Consider the following 14,871-nt stretch of genomic DNA (forward strand, 5'->3'; position numbering starts at 1 on the left):
CATCCGTAGTCGTTTGATGAGACAGAATGGCACGGAATACCCATAAGGCACTAAGAAGGCGACTCTGAGGGCCTGCAAAGAGATCCGAGTAGAATTTATAAGAAAGCCAGTCGTTGAATTGCGCTTAGTTTCACAACACACACACAGACACACACACGCGCGCGCGCGCACGAACGAAAAAAAAAAGCGAAGAACGAATGGAAAGAAAAGCATCCGAGTCGCTCCGTTCTTCGACATTCGTGCGCTAACGTCACACATAATGTCGGTTACTAAGTGTGCCCTATAGGTTTGTATAATGATTTGAAAAGATGGTTAAAACGAACGCACTCTTAACTGGTGGGCCATTCTCACGTTTGCCCTCACGTCTTTTTGGCTTCAGTAGACATGTGCGACGAAAATGAAAGCTGTAGGAGCCATGTTCTAGTGAAACGCAAATATCCTTGCGTAGCCTTCACACATGAATGGCGGTTCAAAGATTGATGCAAGGGCGCTTGGTAACGGTAGATTTAGTAACGTTATTGACTAAACAAGGTAGTCGCTGTTACTAATGGGCCTCAGCTATCAATTATAAACGCAGTCCCACTGGATACGATGTTTCTAGCGTATAAGAAGCCTTCATGAGACCCACTCCTGCACATTTCAGAGCGGATCCGATAAAAGAGTTATAGGCTAGGGACATCGTATCCAGTGGGGCTATCTGCGTCCCGAACCGGTATCTGAGACCAATTGGTAACTGGGATTACCCTGTTTACTCCACATTGTTACGAATACTACCGTTCGAAAGCGCGATTATACCAATGCAGTGAATGTCGTGACAACTAGTTGGTAACCACAATGACCCTTTTATTTTATTTTTTTAAGCGTGCACATCTCGACTTTCCAGATACGTTGACTGTTCACACACGTTGACAACCTATATCTTTACTGTGTACGGCCTGCTTCTCTCGGTGGCGACAGGCAACTTCGCCACGGCCTGCCAGGGCAAGGCGTGGGCCTTCGAGCGGGTGCTCGGCTTGGAGCTGGTGCCCACGCTGTACGACAAGTCGTTCGCGCATGTCCAGAGCCGACGCGACTGCGAGGAGTACTGCCTCAACGAGCAGGCGTTCGACTGCCGCTCGGCCGTGTACTTCGACGACACGGCCGAGTGCCGCCTCAGCCGCCACGACAGGCGCACGCAGCCGGACGGCACGATCAAGAGCTCGAACCCGAGGATCAACTACCTGGAGAACCAGTGCCTGGAAGGTACCCACGCCCACACTGACCTTGTCCGTTACGATATTGCTGGAGAGATCTGAAATTTGGAGGTTAATCGAAGCGCTTAGCTTTTGTTATCGAGGCCAACAATCTCGCGCATTCTTATGTTGGGAGGGAGCTAGACATTAGTTAATGGACACGGGAGAGGTGTTGCATGGCCGTACGGATACATGTTGCACCAGTTGGTATGGATCATGCATTAAGTCCGGTGCAGACACGTACACAGGGAACACACGCACGTATTGTATAGGTTACCTTACACCACCTATTTTAGGTCAAGTACTGTACCATTAAAAAAAAGGACTAGAACCTTTCCGTCCTGTGCGAAGCGCCTAGCACTGCATCTCCAAGGTTCGAGTATATCACGCCAACTGATTACATTCACTATGCATTGTGTGTGAAGGTTTCTGTGGGCGCGCGGGCGAGTGCAAGTGTATGAATAGGTATTAATTTTCGTCCTTTTCATTGCAAGTAGCACGTCATAACTGTGAAGAAGTGATCATTTCAAGCCACAGCAAAAGACTATTTTAATTAACTGCGTTACACTAACGTTTGCAAAGTAATTAACGTGCTTCACCATTATAACTTTGCTACTCTGGATGAAAGTTTAGCCTGTACTTAACAAAAAATACATTCTTCTAGGTCTGCATGAGTCTTTCGAAGACGTATCCTTGTGATTTTCACTTGTCTCTCGTTCTTTTATGCGGTGATGGCCTGCAAAGGCCTTTGCCGAAGCAAATACTTGCATTGCACTTATTACGCCGCTCTTTCTGATACCACCCAAACCTCCTGCTTCTTCCAGTGTCACCAACGTGCCCTTACGAGAAGACAGCGGACGCTTACCCAGTTTACACTGACGTGGTGCAGATGACCGGCATCATCTCCGAGCAGTCATGCGAGTCGTTTTGCACCACATACCCAAACTTCAACTGCCGTTCGTTCGCCTATTACCCGAGCAATGGGCAGTGCTTCATAAGCGGCGATGATCGCATAAGCGCAGGTAAGTGCGCGAAAAAAAAAAAAAAGTACATCACTGCGTATATCTTCGCAACTGACCGTTTTAAGCAGCAGGGCTTGCGACCTCCTCGCTGCTGGGCTCTGAAACATGTTATTGCCCATACTCCATCTCACAAGTCGTTTACAGCGCTGCTGAAAGCACGAAGCGTGCACAGCCAATATCATTGCGCAGCGGAACATAGTACCAGGCGTAACTGTCTGATTAATGGCACGATTATGGAGTTTCGTTTCGTCTGGGCACATGATAAGTTGCAGCGATACGGGACATGTTATAAGACCATTGGGCATGCCCGCCGTACACGGCGAGTTCAGCAGCCGCTGAGCAGACGAGGCGGCGCGGATGAACACATCTCTAGGAGCATTCGGCCTTCATTTTGGCTAACTAAGGAGTCCTGTAGCTCCTACAGTGCTGCAAACGACTTGCGAGATAGAGTATACATCGCTGCTTATAGCGCACGAATTCTGAGAAAGCTGTGGAGACGTTTGTACCCATCGGAGGAACCGTTGAGTCACGCCAGCGCTTGAAGTTATTGCAGCCACTTTTCGCGTAAAACACGGTTGCTTTCGGGCCGGCCCAACGCCACGGTTTTCTTACAGTCCAAGGGGCAAGACAAGGAGGAAAGGGGAAGGAACACCAGGCACACACACACACAGCGAAACAGTGACGCTGGAACTGTGTCCATATTCCCGTTGATGTTTTCGGCACGCATGACTCTTCGAATTGTGCAGGTTTTCTCATAAATAAGAGTCAAAGCTGTAATTTAGTGTCAGGCACTGCTTTCTCTGTGCCATTTTGTCCCTGAGCTGTGCTTTCTACTTCGGAAATGCCACGAGTGTTCCGCTGCGATAACATCTTTTCCAAAGTGCGTGATCGTACCGTCCAGTCATTCTCAATGTCATATTCGCATTTCTCAGTTGATCAACAGTCTACGAACAAGGGAGGCCTCAGCACAAACACAACGTTTCGGCACGGAGACTTGTCTGCGTCAGGGAGAGCCGCGATTTAGAAAAGCCTCCTTGCCGAAACGTTAGCTTTGTTCAGAAAGCCTGAGTCCTCCCTCCCCCTCCTACTCGTCCACTGTTGATCAACCGACAAATGTAAGTATGACTTTGAAGACGACGGGAACTGTCGAGGACCTGAACTACTCTGACGGTGGCAAGTCCTCTTGCGTACACTGTTTTCGTGCTGAGCCGATTTAGTTTCCACACTCTTGATCAAGTATCCACCTTCCCGCGAGCCCCCTTCGCCTTGCACTTATTCGTCAGCGAAACGCAGCCAGCCCCAACGCGCTATGTTTGACGGGTCGCACTCACGCCGAGCGAGTTTCCTCCCTGCTCTTGGGCCGCAGGTCCGGCCAGCACTAACTCCCGGCCCGGCATTCTGTTCTACGAGCGCTCGTGCAAGGACGGCGCCGGCGTCACCGACAGCGGCTCGGGCACCACGGCGGCCGGTGGCGGCGGCACCTCATCGACGGGCGGTGGGCCCACCAGCTCGTCGCCCACCTTCCCGACGTCGCAACCGCCGCACACGCCCACGCTGTTCCCGCCCACAGGTAACGCCGAGAGCGTGCCGCGAACCTCGTTACAGCTCCAAGGGAACCAGTGTAAGCCTACGTTTCCGAAATTTGCCCCAGCCTGCGAGTTAACGGCGGCATTGGCTGCGGGTGCTGGACTGCCTGGCCTGGGTACACGGACGGATGTTGGGTGCTCGGCGCTGCGAGCGGGTGGAATGGTGGTGTCGCGCGGTGTACAGTGGAGCGTAAGGAGCGCGTAGAAAGAGCACTGTGGAAGAAGGGGAGGGGGGGGCTATAGTGAGGTCATAGAGAAGCTATAGCCTCCCTGCCTTCCTTCTGCACTTTTTCCTTCCAATGTTCCTTTCGTTGGAAGACTGACTTCAACATTATGTTTCAACCGACTACTATCAGTCTTTGACACGTCCTCCAGCTTCTTTTCGTCAAACCGACACTATAGTTTACGTGAAGCGTAATGTTAGAGCAGTCGGTTCTGACATTGGAGGAAGTTCCCACTGGAACGGTTTTACTGAATAGATACAACGCAGTTGGGTGAATAAGGACATGTTGCTGCAAAACTAGTCCACTTCGAATAGCTTTGAAATGTGAACCGTCTAAATTCATGTGGAAAATACCAACAATACAACGCGAAGATTATGTCGATCGTAAGTTCATTTGGTCACGAAAGCAGTGGAAATCGTATCTCATCTAGTCACCATTCCCAAGTTTAATAACATTTGTGAGGTTGCATTTACTTTCCCAAAGAATGGTTTGTTGCAAATTCGGGGTGATAACAGTGCTCTTTCTCGTGCACCTCTTATGGCTGCGGTGGAATGAATGGAAACGTGCTTGTTATCATGCATCGTGAAATGTGTCGTGCCTGCTTTGTATGAACCGATACGCTACTGGAAATGCAGAATGGGCAAGTTGTGATGATTTGTGAACTGCATGACTGGTGCTTTGTAATGTTGGGGGTTGGTGCATCTTGCTCACATTGTGTAATTCATTGCTACTCTGAAACACTGAAGATTTCGTTGGAATCCTGAAAAAATTACAGAAGAAAATAATAAAACCTTAGTGAATTGGACGAAAAAGAAAGAGCATTCTGCGTACCACGACAATGTCAATTAAGGCGAACACGCAACGCTTGCATTATTGACTCGGCGTCATGTTTAGGGCACTGTTTTTTCATTAGTGAACAGATTTCACTATTCGCTATGGTACACTCGGCGCCAAAGTTTACGGACCATGATATCTCCGAAGACGTTCAATTCCCGAGCAGCCGGCAGCAGTAGCGCGTAAAACTATATACTACAACGTTGTTACCATATTCTAGTCGAGGCCCGAAATGTAAATACAAGACTGCGTTGTGAGGTTGCCGCGATATTCAGCTTTTTCTCAGATCTCGTGCCTTGGGCCTGACGGGCCGTTATATGGGTGTGGATGAAACGATATTAAAAGACACGGTAATTTATACAGCGCAAAACAAAAACGGTGTGCAATTACGATATACATATAATGCTTATGAAACAAATATGACTTCCAGCAAGTCGCACCACACTTAGTTCGTACACAAAGCCACAAACACACACACAAGCAGTCGTGATGTAGACTGCGACGAGCATCTAAACAGACGAGGACGTACAGAATACAAAAGAGTGTATAGCACGCAATGTACGAGCGCTAATATGATTAAAGGTATAATAGAAGCGAGTTGTAGTCACATCGTCTGATATTTTCTCACATCTCACTCGTTGTCCATGAGCCGCCGTGGTTGCTTACTAGTGGCTGTGGTGATGGGCTGCTACGCACGAGGTCGCGGGATCGGATCCCGGCCACGGCGGCTGCATTTCGATGGAGACCAAATACGAAAACACCCGTGTACTTAGATTTAGGCACGCTAAAGCTCGCGATTTTAGCACGTTAAAGAGCCCCAGGCGGTCCAAATTACCGGAGTTCCCCCACTAGGGCGTGCATCATAATCGGATCGTCGTTCTGGCACACGAAACTCCACAATTCTCTTTTTTCTCTCCATCGCTGTCCAGTCCGGCACTGCAGCGCCGGCGAGAAGCTGACGTTCGCCCGGGTGTCGGGCCACGAGTCGGCCTCGAGACCGGGGCCCATCCTGCTGACGGCCCCGGCGGACGGCATGACCAAGGAGTGCATACTGCGATGCGAGCAGAGAGACGACTGCCACTCGTTCAGCATCGACTACCGGCGCCACGAGTGCTACATCGCCGGCTACTACTCCGGGTCGCTGCCGGCTCACCTGAGGCCCAGCCCCGGAAAGACGTACTTCGAAGGAATCTGCGTGCCCGGTGAGAGAGAGAGAGAGGGAAAAAAAACGAGCGCCCTAACGAGTTACAGTAGAAGCATAGCGCGGTAAGGACGATCGACAAAGACTAGACGGGACCCTTCCAGCGTTATGCTTCTAGTGTCACTATGCATTATCATCCAGCCCAAGCCTGTACTCTTCTGAAGGCCCTAACGAGATTGGCACGATCGAACGATGACGAAACGTGTGCGGAGGGGTTCCAAACAGCGAACGCCGCTGGCCTCGTCCGCAACCTACGAACGTCTTTATATACAGAATTTAAATACTGGGGTCTCGGGGCCCAAATACTGGCGAGGATAAGTCAAGCCCAGTACCAGTCCACTACCAGTGCTAGTCCACGCGAGGACCAGGCCAGAGTCCCTGATATTGTAGAGGAGTAAATTCCAAAAGGGGACCGTGAACCCACGCCCAGAGGATGTCCTGGTCAGTAGGCGATAAGAGTTCTCGAGGAATGTGCCCGCTTTGGATGTTGTTGGTGACAGTGCACTTCCAAAGCATAGGTGGGGGTATTAAACTGTTATCGCTTAATCCGCCAAAAATTTCAACTATTTAAAACAATCTTGGGATGAGTTATTAACCATCCGAATCTCTGGATAACCTCGTAATGGCATTTTTTTGAAGAAATGTACTCGTCATTGGGTGGGTGAACTGGCACCGTAGGTCACTGCGCCAATCAGTCAAAAACAATTGAAACAATCATTTCAGGGATTAAAACATTTTGGGACCATTGGCTCTGGCATTCGCCATGCGGAAGGCCGCAAAAGCGGTGCCGAGTTTCCTAAAGGCACGCTAAAGAAAAATACCGAGTGAGTTTGTAATGACGATGTTTCCTGTTCTTCAGAACTTGAGTGAGAGAGAGAGAGAGAGAGAGAGAGAGAGAAGACAGGGAGGTTAGCCAGTGTAAGTAACGGCTGACTACCCTGTGGAAAATATGGAAAAAGGAAAAAAATAAGGAAAAAAAACTTCAGAAAAATTATTCGACACAGAGAATTAGGCAAATCGCAGCGGCACGCATCGGTGTGATTCACTGAAGTGGGCACATTAGTTTTGTGGTAACAGGTTGATAATTCGAAGAAAATGTGAAGCACAAAACTTTCCTTCTTTTTTTTTTAAGCTCGCCCCGAAGCACCTAGCACGACTTCGCCATAGATTCAAGTATTTTCTCGCAGTTAAGCCGTTATGGCGCTGTAAATGTTCTCAAGTGTTCAGTTCGGTCTCTGGCTCTTTCAGTAGACAATGCAGTCCATCATTAGTGATCGTAAAATTGACTGGGCTCCAGCTGACGCCGCAACAATCTGTTGAGACACGGCGAGCCGATGTGGAAACTTCCGAGGCGGCGTTGCCACCCGTTCGTTGCGCAATCCGGAATTTGCGTCTGTTCTGACTTATCAGGCCTTTCCCACGGCAAGAGCGCCTTTCTTGTGCGTGTTTTTTTTTCCTTCTTTTTTTTACGCGGTCGCGGCTACGATTTATGAAATTGACTGGCCTCAATAACCAACTATAGAGGTGAAGTGATAGACAACCGTACGTGTTCTCACTGAGAGCACCTTCTTGCCTCCCTCTTCTTTAATTTTCATCCCTTAAACCCCCTTGCCCTCGTGTGGGGTAGCAAACCGGATGTGCGTCTGGTTGACCTATCTAACTTTCCTTCCTTTTCTTCCTCGCGCGTGGTGTCTTAGAAGGATAATTTGCTAATACAGATCAACACATTTTCCTCCCTGTAATGATCCCTGTAACCCTGTAAGGGCCAAACACACTTCTTCCACACCAAGGAAAATTAAAACGTCTTTTCACCTTTATTTCTTACCATCGGAGAGTATAGTATTACAAAGAAAAGAAACAAAGTATTTGAGTAAAGATAACTATTTCAGTAAGTGTTGATTCACCAATTCCTTTTGTAAACAATCTACAAGTGAGACTCCGCTCCTGCGAATCAAAAACGCAACCACGGGGCATGATCGAGTTAACTTCCCACGCTCAAATAGAATTCTCAATTATCAAATTCAGTGGAGCACAGACGGTTCGTTGAGCATTACAACTTACACCAGCCAACGTGACCACTTGCGAGTGACCGGGCGAACGCTGCAAATACCGCGTAGCTGATGTAACCGTGCACAGTATATGGCTAATCCTGGCTAATGTCCTCGCCTCTCTCCCATAACTTCTCGCTCTCTCTCGCTTTCCCCGTGTCACAGATGCGCTTAAATTCAATCAGTTGCTTAATACGAATTAAGCGTTAGACGAATACGTACCTAATCTCGAGCACGGCCCACTTGAAAAAAGACAACAGGAATTCCTGTCGCAACTACAGAAATTACTGTCGTGACTACAGAAATTTCTGTTGCCCGACAGAAGTTCCTGACGTTTACGTAACTGCGACAGACATTTCTAACGTTATGACAGAAATTATGACGTCACAACAGAAACATTCTGTCGCGAATAAGACCAAGAGCTCTGAAGTCCCAACAGAAACGTTCTGTCGTGACAGCAAGAATTCTGAAGTCGCAACAACAGCTTTCTATGGTGACAGGGACTCTGACGTTACGACAGAAATTCTGACGTCGCAAAAGCAACATTCTGTCGCGACAGCGAAGAGTCCAGAAGTTGCAACAGAAACGTTCTGTCTCGACAACAAGAGTTCCGAAGTCGCGACAACAGCTTTCTATCGTGACAGCGATTCTGACGTTACGACAGAAATTCTGACCTCGCAATAGAAAGATACTGTCGCGACGGCGAAGAGTTCTGAAGTCGCAGCAGAAACGTTCTGTCTCGACAACAAGAGTTCGGAAGTCGCAACAGCAGCCTTCTATCGTGACAGCGACTCTGACGTTAGGACAGCAATTCCGACGTCGCAAAAGGAACATTCGGTCGCGACGGCCGATAGTTCTGAAGCCGAAACAGAGCACCGGTTGCTCTTAATCGATGGATCGCGGGCTCACGGCACACGCACGCGTCTCCCTCGCGCAGCCTCGGTGGCCTGCCAGCGGCTGTGGACCTTCGAGCGCATGGTGGACCAGGAGCTGCGCGGCGTCAGCCCCCGCGAGGTGACGCGGTTCATCACGCTGCACGACTGCGAGCGGCGGTGCTTCGAGGAGCGCCGCTTCGCGTGCAAGTCGGCCAGCTACGACGTGAACCTGCAGGAGTGCCGCCTGTACGCCGACGACCGCAACTCGCGCTTCGCCCGGCTCATCTACGGCCGGGGCGTCTACTACCTCGAGAACCAGTGCACCGTCAGTGAGTGCCGCTTATGCAGATCGCAGATTGCCTTGTTATCGCCTCTCCTTTTATTCTTTTTTTTTTTTAATTCTTTTATTCTACGATAGCAGTTCGTAGCTCGTTTGCCGGGTTTGTCTTGTCACTATACGTCGCGGCCAATAGTCACGACAGCGTTTCCGCTATGTCCCGTTCGGTTTTGAGGTTTTTACTGCTATAACTATGACGTGAAGACAGTCATAACCTCAAAAAAATAATGAAATTGCTAACAATAAATAAAAGAAAAAAAAGAAGTAGCAGACACTATTTATCAAACAAATAAGATTTGTTTCATCCGCATTGCTTGTTTCGAATATGCTCTTTCATCTCCTTTTCCATGATAGCCAGCCTATTTTCACACTGGCCAACTTTATGGTGTTTTCCTCTCCTTGCACTGCCGCTTGACAGGACTCGTGGAAAGTCCTGGACAACGTGCACGGATTTCCCCGAGATTCGAACAAGTACACAATTCGCATATAGCCAAAGTCGCGCTCTGCCGCTGCCTCGTGTCCGGGAATTTCGGGCATAGTCCCTTCAGCTATCTGTCGAGCTTCGCAGCAGTGCGGCAGCATAACTGAACTGGCAGCAGTAACAACATATATATATATATATATATATATATATATATATATATATATATATATATATATATATATATATATATATAATTCAGAAGGGTGCCAGAATTCCGGCAACTTTGAGTTAGTAAGGTCACGAGGGCACGCTTTTCTATAACAAGAGTATTTACGGCACTTATTTGTAAACATCTTTTCTCCGTTATAGCAGTGTTTAGGTCAGAATTAAAACACTGTTGTAACGCTGCAGGAAACTTCCGACGACGTAAACATGCACGTTATTAAAAGGATGTAGCTTCTCTACGTTTCTATGCTGAATTTTGCTGAAATTCGGGCGGCATATTTAAGTGTCCTTTGTTTTATGTTTTTTTTTAATGCCGACAACTCAATTACGTTAGTGAATTGCGGTGAACTTCGACAGACAGGAGAAGGGGTAATGTGAAAAATTCCTGAATATGTTTGTGCATTTCGTTTACACAACCCATGAATCTTGGAGACAGCACAAGCCGAGGAACGCCAACACCGGTGCAGAGAAGCGCGCGCCGCATGGCTGTGCACGTCAACCAACGTTGCAGTCACTGCGTTCTCTATTAAAGCTGCGTTAACGGCCTTGATTAGGTTACGGTACACTACACGAGCACGACCGAAAACCGTCGGGATTTCTCAACGCCAAATAGAAGCATTCCCCACACGCTTGCGCGACCCGGTTGGCGCGTCGTAGTTAGGATGTCGAGCGTGAACATGAAAGACTGCTGATTGGACCACGGGTATACCTGCTTAGATACGGTCTTGTACTTATGCGGTGGCTATATGCGTGTTGGTTATGATAATGTCTGTTTGCATGGTAAGTATTTAGCGTGCCGCAGCGCTTATTATTTCATGGGAAGGTATTGCACAGAGACAAAACTGAAATGATCAGACGATAGTCAGTACGAAGAAACCTAAGTACTTGAAAAACTAAGGAAAACGCCATTTCTTTAAGTTACCGCAATGTACGGAACCTATACCTAAAGTGTGATCACCGAAAATGTTTTTCCCCGTTTACAAGCAGCTCGTAATTCCCGACCAGATAACTTACAGCGCAGCGCGTGTGGACTAACGACTAGGCGCATGCTTAGCTGTTTCTTGTACGAAGGATGGCAGCACACTCTAAGAAAAGTTCACACCCTTTGAGTCGTATCTTGTCGCACAACAATAAACGCCATCTCTCTTGTCCGCATTTCCTTTCTTCAACGCTGCGAGCCCGGTACTTCCCCAGCAACGAACGGTAATCAGCATGACATAGCATATCCGACAGGAAAGTAGCAGGCGCGGCGTTTTCAAGAAATGAAACACAAGGAAGGCAGATGACGATTATTGTTGTGTGGCAAGATATACACCCCAAAGGGGGTATGGTATGGTACGGTATGAAGAACTTTATTGGGTCCTGAAGGTCAACCCTAGGTTGACGCGGGCCGCTCCCACGTTGGGACTGTCAGGCCGAGCCCTTCAGCCACATCGCGGGCCTTCTGGACTGCCCATAACTGGTCAGAGAGTGATTCACCGTGTAGCATTTGCCGCCACCATTGTTGTTCCTTGTCACAGTCTGTGAAGACCGCGGGGTGCAAACTTTATTTATTTATTTTTTTTTAGAGTGTACGTGCCATTCTTCAACCCGCACCACCTCGTTCATCGCCCCCCCCCCCCTCTCTCTCTCTGCACCGCAGACACGGGTCCCTGCCCCTACGCTCCGATCCAGCGTGACGTGTACATGACGCACATCACCCGCGTCGTGCACGGCGTCGGCTCGACCTTCCACTGCGAGATGGAGTGCAACCGCGAGCCGGACTTCAACTGCCGCTCGTACACGTACGTGGAGCACGGCACCCTGGGCCCGCCGCAGTGCCTGCTGTCGGCGGACAGCCGGCCCGGGGTGTCGCCCATCGTGCTCGAGTACCGCAGCCGGGCCCTGTACGCCGAGAAGGACTGCCACCTGGACGACGACAGCCGGAGCAACGGGGTCGTCGGGGGCACGTCGCACCCGCCGCCGTACCCGCACACGCCGCCGCACAGGTACGATTCCGTTACCTCCGAAAATATTTTAAGGCCAGAGAAAATAGATAGGTAGATAGATAGATAGATAGATAGATAGATAGATAGATAGATTAGATAGATAGATAGATAGATAGATAGATAGATAGATAGATAGATAGATAGATAGATAGATAGATAGATAGATAGATAGATAGATAGATAGATAGATAGATAGATAGATAGATAGATAGATAGAAACACGCTAATTCGCGTTTTGGTTATCGGCGAAACCAATATAGGTGACGTTGTAGGTGGACCATGGTGCTAATATACGTTCGACACGGATATCACTTACCCTCGGAAGTTTCTAACGCTGGAGCTCCCTGTGCATTATCAATTATGAATACTGTCGCTTGGTGTGAAATGTGATATCATTGATTAGCACTGTTTATTGAGTGTTTCTAACATCAGCGTGTTATGTGATATTGTTCGCTGGCATTATTTCTTTTGTATTTGAAAACGTAACTATATACTGTGCATACCGCCTGTTAATATAGAAGGACTGAAATAAAAGCAAAAATAGAACGTACTTGTGCGCAAACATTTCCTTCAATCACTGTCATTGAAAAAGTATATATATATATATATATATATATATATATATATATATATATATATATATATATATATCACAGATTCGCCATCAGGGCGAAGAAACGAATGCAATAGCAGGGTGCAATCGAAATGTAAGACTCGTACTTGTAGTGGCAGTATACGAATTGACGTAAACGTAAGCTGACCAAGTAAAAACAAGCTGTTGTGCTAGGGGTCCTCTGTTTGAATCCTGCGATCCAACAACTTCACATATATTTGATAATTAAAGTCAGCGTATTTCTCAGCTACTTCACCTCCACTTTTCCGTGCTGGGTATGTTTCAAACCTCTTTGGATCAAGAGGAACTCACGGCAGACGAACTACGTTTGTAACAACGGTAGAGTTTGTCCTGTGGCCCTCCTGGCTCCTGTCCTCGTTTCTTTTTTCTTTTTTACTCCGCCTCCTTACCTCTGATAACACGATTATTTAATCACTACTGTATTTGGGGAATTCGTATTTTTTTAAATGTCAAGCGAAAGGGAAAGGCTGCTTTCTCCCATTTGTGAACCGCTTGTCTACGCACAGGCCGTACCCGCCGCCACCGCCTCCTCCTCATCCCCAACCACATCCGGGATCTTCGCCGCCCTCGCAGCAGCCCTCGCCAGGTGGCTCCCCACCGACGCCGTACCCACCGAGGCCCCCCACGGACTACAGCCCGTACCCGCCGCCCCGTTTCTGCACGTACGAGCAGTACACGTACGAGAAGACCATCGGCCACGACATGAGGTGCGAGTCCGAAGGTCGCGGGGAAGAGGGTGCACTGCGTTGTTGATTCACTGGTTCGTGTCTTGTATGAAAGGAAACGAACGAAGGTGCGTGTACAGCACGACGCCACCACAGAGCGGCCGGAGTACAGGACTTCTCCGAAGCAGAAATACATATGTTATCCTGGCTATGGTTACGGCGATATCCTTTTTTTCCCCTTTTCCTACCGGTTGTTCGCAGTTTGCAAGCACGACCATTGCTTCCTGCTAGTTTCCCCCGTCTGCTTCATCGCTTAACCATTCATTTCTGAGGTTCTAGGCATGCCCCTTAATTGCTAGCCGGGCTTCCTAGCTACAAGCCATATAAAACCTTCACGCCTTTACAGCCGACGTAACTCTAAACTCTCCGCGTGCTAAAAGCTCCCGTTCTTCGCTCTTGAGCCTTTGAGTTTAGTGTCCCGTGAGCACGTTTATTATTTGATTGTTGACCGTCGTGGCTGTTGCATCATAGCTGCGCGGCTTGGGCCTCGCTGACTGGAAGAGCGTGCGCATTGTGCCTGGATTCCCTATTTCCTTTGTTAGTTACCACAATACTAAGTCGACAGAAAATCAAGCCAGCAAAAGCGTGGCATGAGATTGCCTGTTTCTTCTTTAACCAACAACAAACTGTAACTAACAAACTAGCATTTTTTAATAAGTTTCACTGTTCTCCTAATTCGACTCGCATTTTGTTTCGTCGCGTGTCAACCCGCACAGGTATGCGCCGAGAGAACGCATCCCCACGCGCTCGGCGGTGGGCGTGGTGCGGGACGCGTTCACCGAGTGCCAGCGGCTGGGAGACCGGTGCCGGGCCTTCACCATCGAGTACGGAAACTTCCAGTCAGCGTCGTGGCTCTCGACGGCCGCGGAGGACAACCGGCAGCTGCTGGTCGCCAACCCCGTCATGGCCTACTTCGAGAAGGTGTGCCTCCAGGGTAGGTGAAGAAGCAGATGCGTGTGTTCGATCGAGAAGCAGCGCTCGGAGGCGTTTTTGAGGTACTATATACGCTTGTCACGAAAATTGCCCCGAATCAAGGTAAAACCACTGGTACACCGTCAAATGTGGCACCTTGTGGGGCGCTTGTAAGCAAAATGCATCTTGGTGAGGGCTCAAATACACCTTTGTTGGCTGCATGTACCACGCGTTAGGATTTGGAAAAAGTTAAAGAAGCGCAGATACGCAGTGGCTATTGTCGTGCCTTGAAAGAAAACGAGTGACTATATTAGACAAACAAGACTGGAAGAGACACTGATATTTTAATCGACCGTTGTTGTGCTTCCATCAATGCCAGCTGCGTGTACAAATTCGGCCAGATAGAGCGGGTATGTAACTACATTCATGCTACGTAGCTGCCAACATTACATTCATCTCCTTGAGGAGCAAACGAACGCAAGGAGAGCAAAGCCCGGAAACTGCCTTGGTGGTCTGCAGTCTCGCAGAGGGTACCGATTTGTGTGGGACCTGCACAGGCGAACTGGGGCTTGCCGTAGGCATGGCTGTAGCCGCGGAGGTGCGA

General features: G+C 48.7%; 1 protein-coding gene across 1 annotated transcript in view; it reads left to right on the forward strand.

The window, feature by feature from the left end:
- The window catches only part of LOC142559984 (uncharacterized), a gene marked incomplete at its 5' end in the record, with an annotated part of 57,944 nt that overhangs the window by 22,163 nt on the left and 20,910 nt on the right, over positions 1–14,871 (forward strand). The window contains 8 exons of the mRNA XM_075671708.1: positions 958–1,242; positions 2,057–2,254; positions 3,621–3,824; positions 5,828–6,100; positions 9,085–9,351; positions 11,651–11,996; positions 13,137–13,337; positions 14,072–14,289. Of these exons, the coding sequence (XP_075527823.1) occupies positions 958–1,242; positions 2,057–2,254; positions 3,621–3,824; positions 5,828–6,100; positions 9,085–9,351; positions 11,651–11,996; positions 13,137–13,337; positions 14,072–14,289 (1,992 nt within the window). The remainder of the gene's footprint in view (positions 1–957; positions 1,243–2,056; positions 2,255–3,620; positions 3,825–5,827; positions 6,101–9,084; positions 9,352–11,650; positions 11,997–13,136; positions 13,338–14,071; positions 14,290–14,871) is intronic.

Source organism: Dermacentor variabilis, chromosome 10, assembly GCF_050947875.1.
Source record: "Dermacentor variabilis isolate Ectoservices chromosome 10, ASM5094787v1, whole genome shotgun sequence".
In the NCBI taxonomy this organism is placed as follows: domain Eukaryota; kingdom Metazoa; phylum Arthropoda; class Arachnida; order Ixodida; family Ixodidae; genus Dermacentor; species Dermacentor variabilis.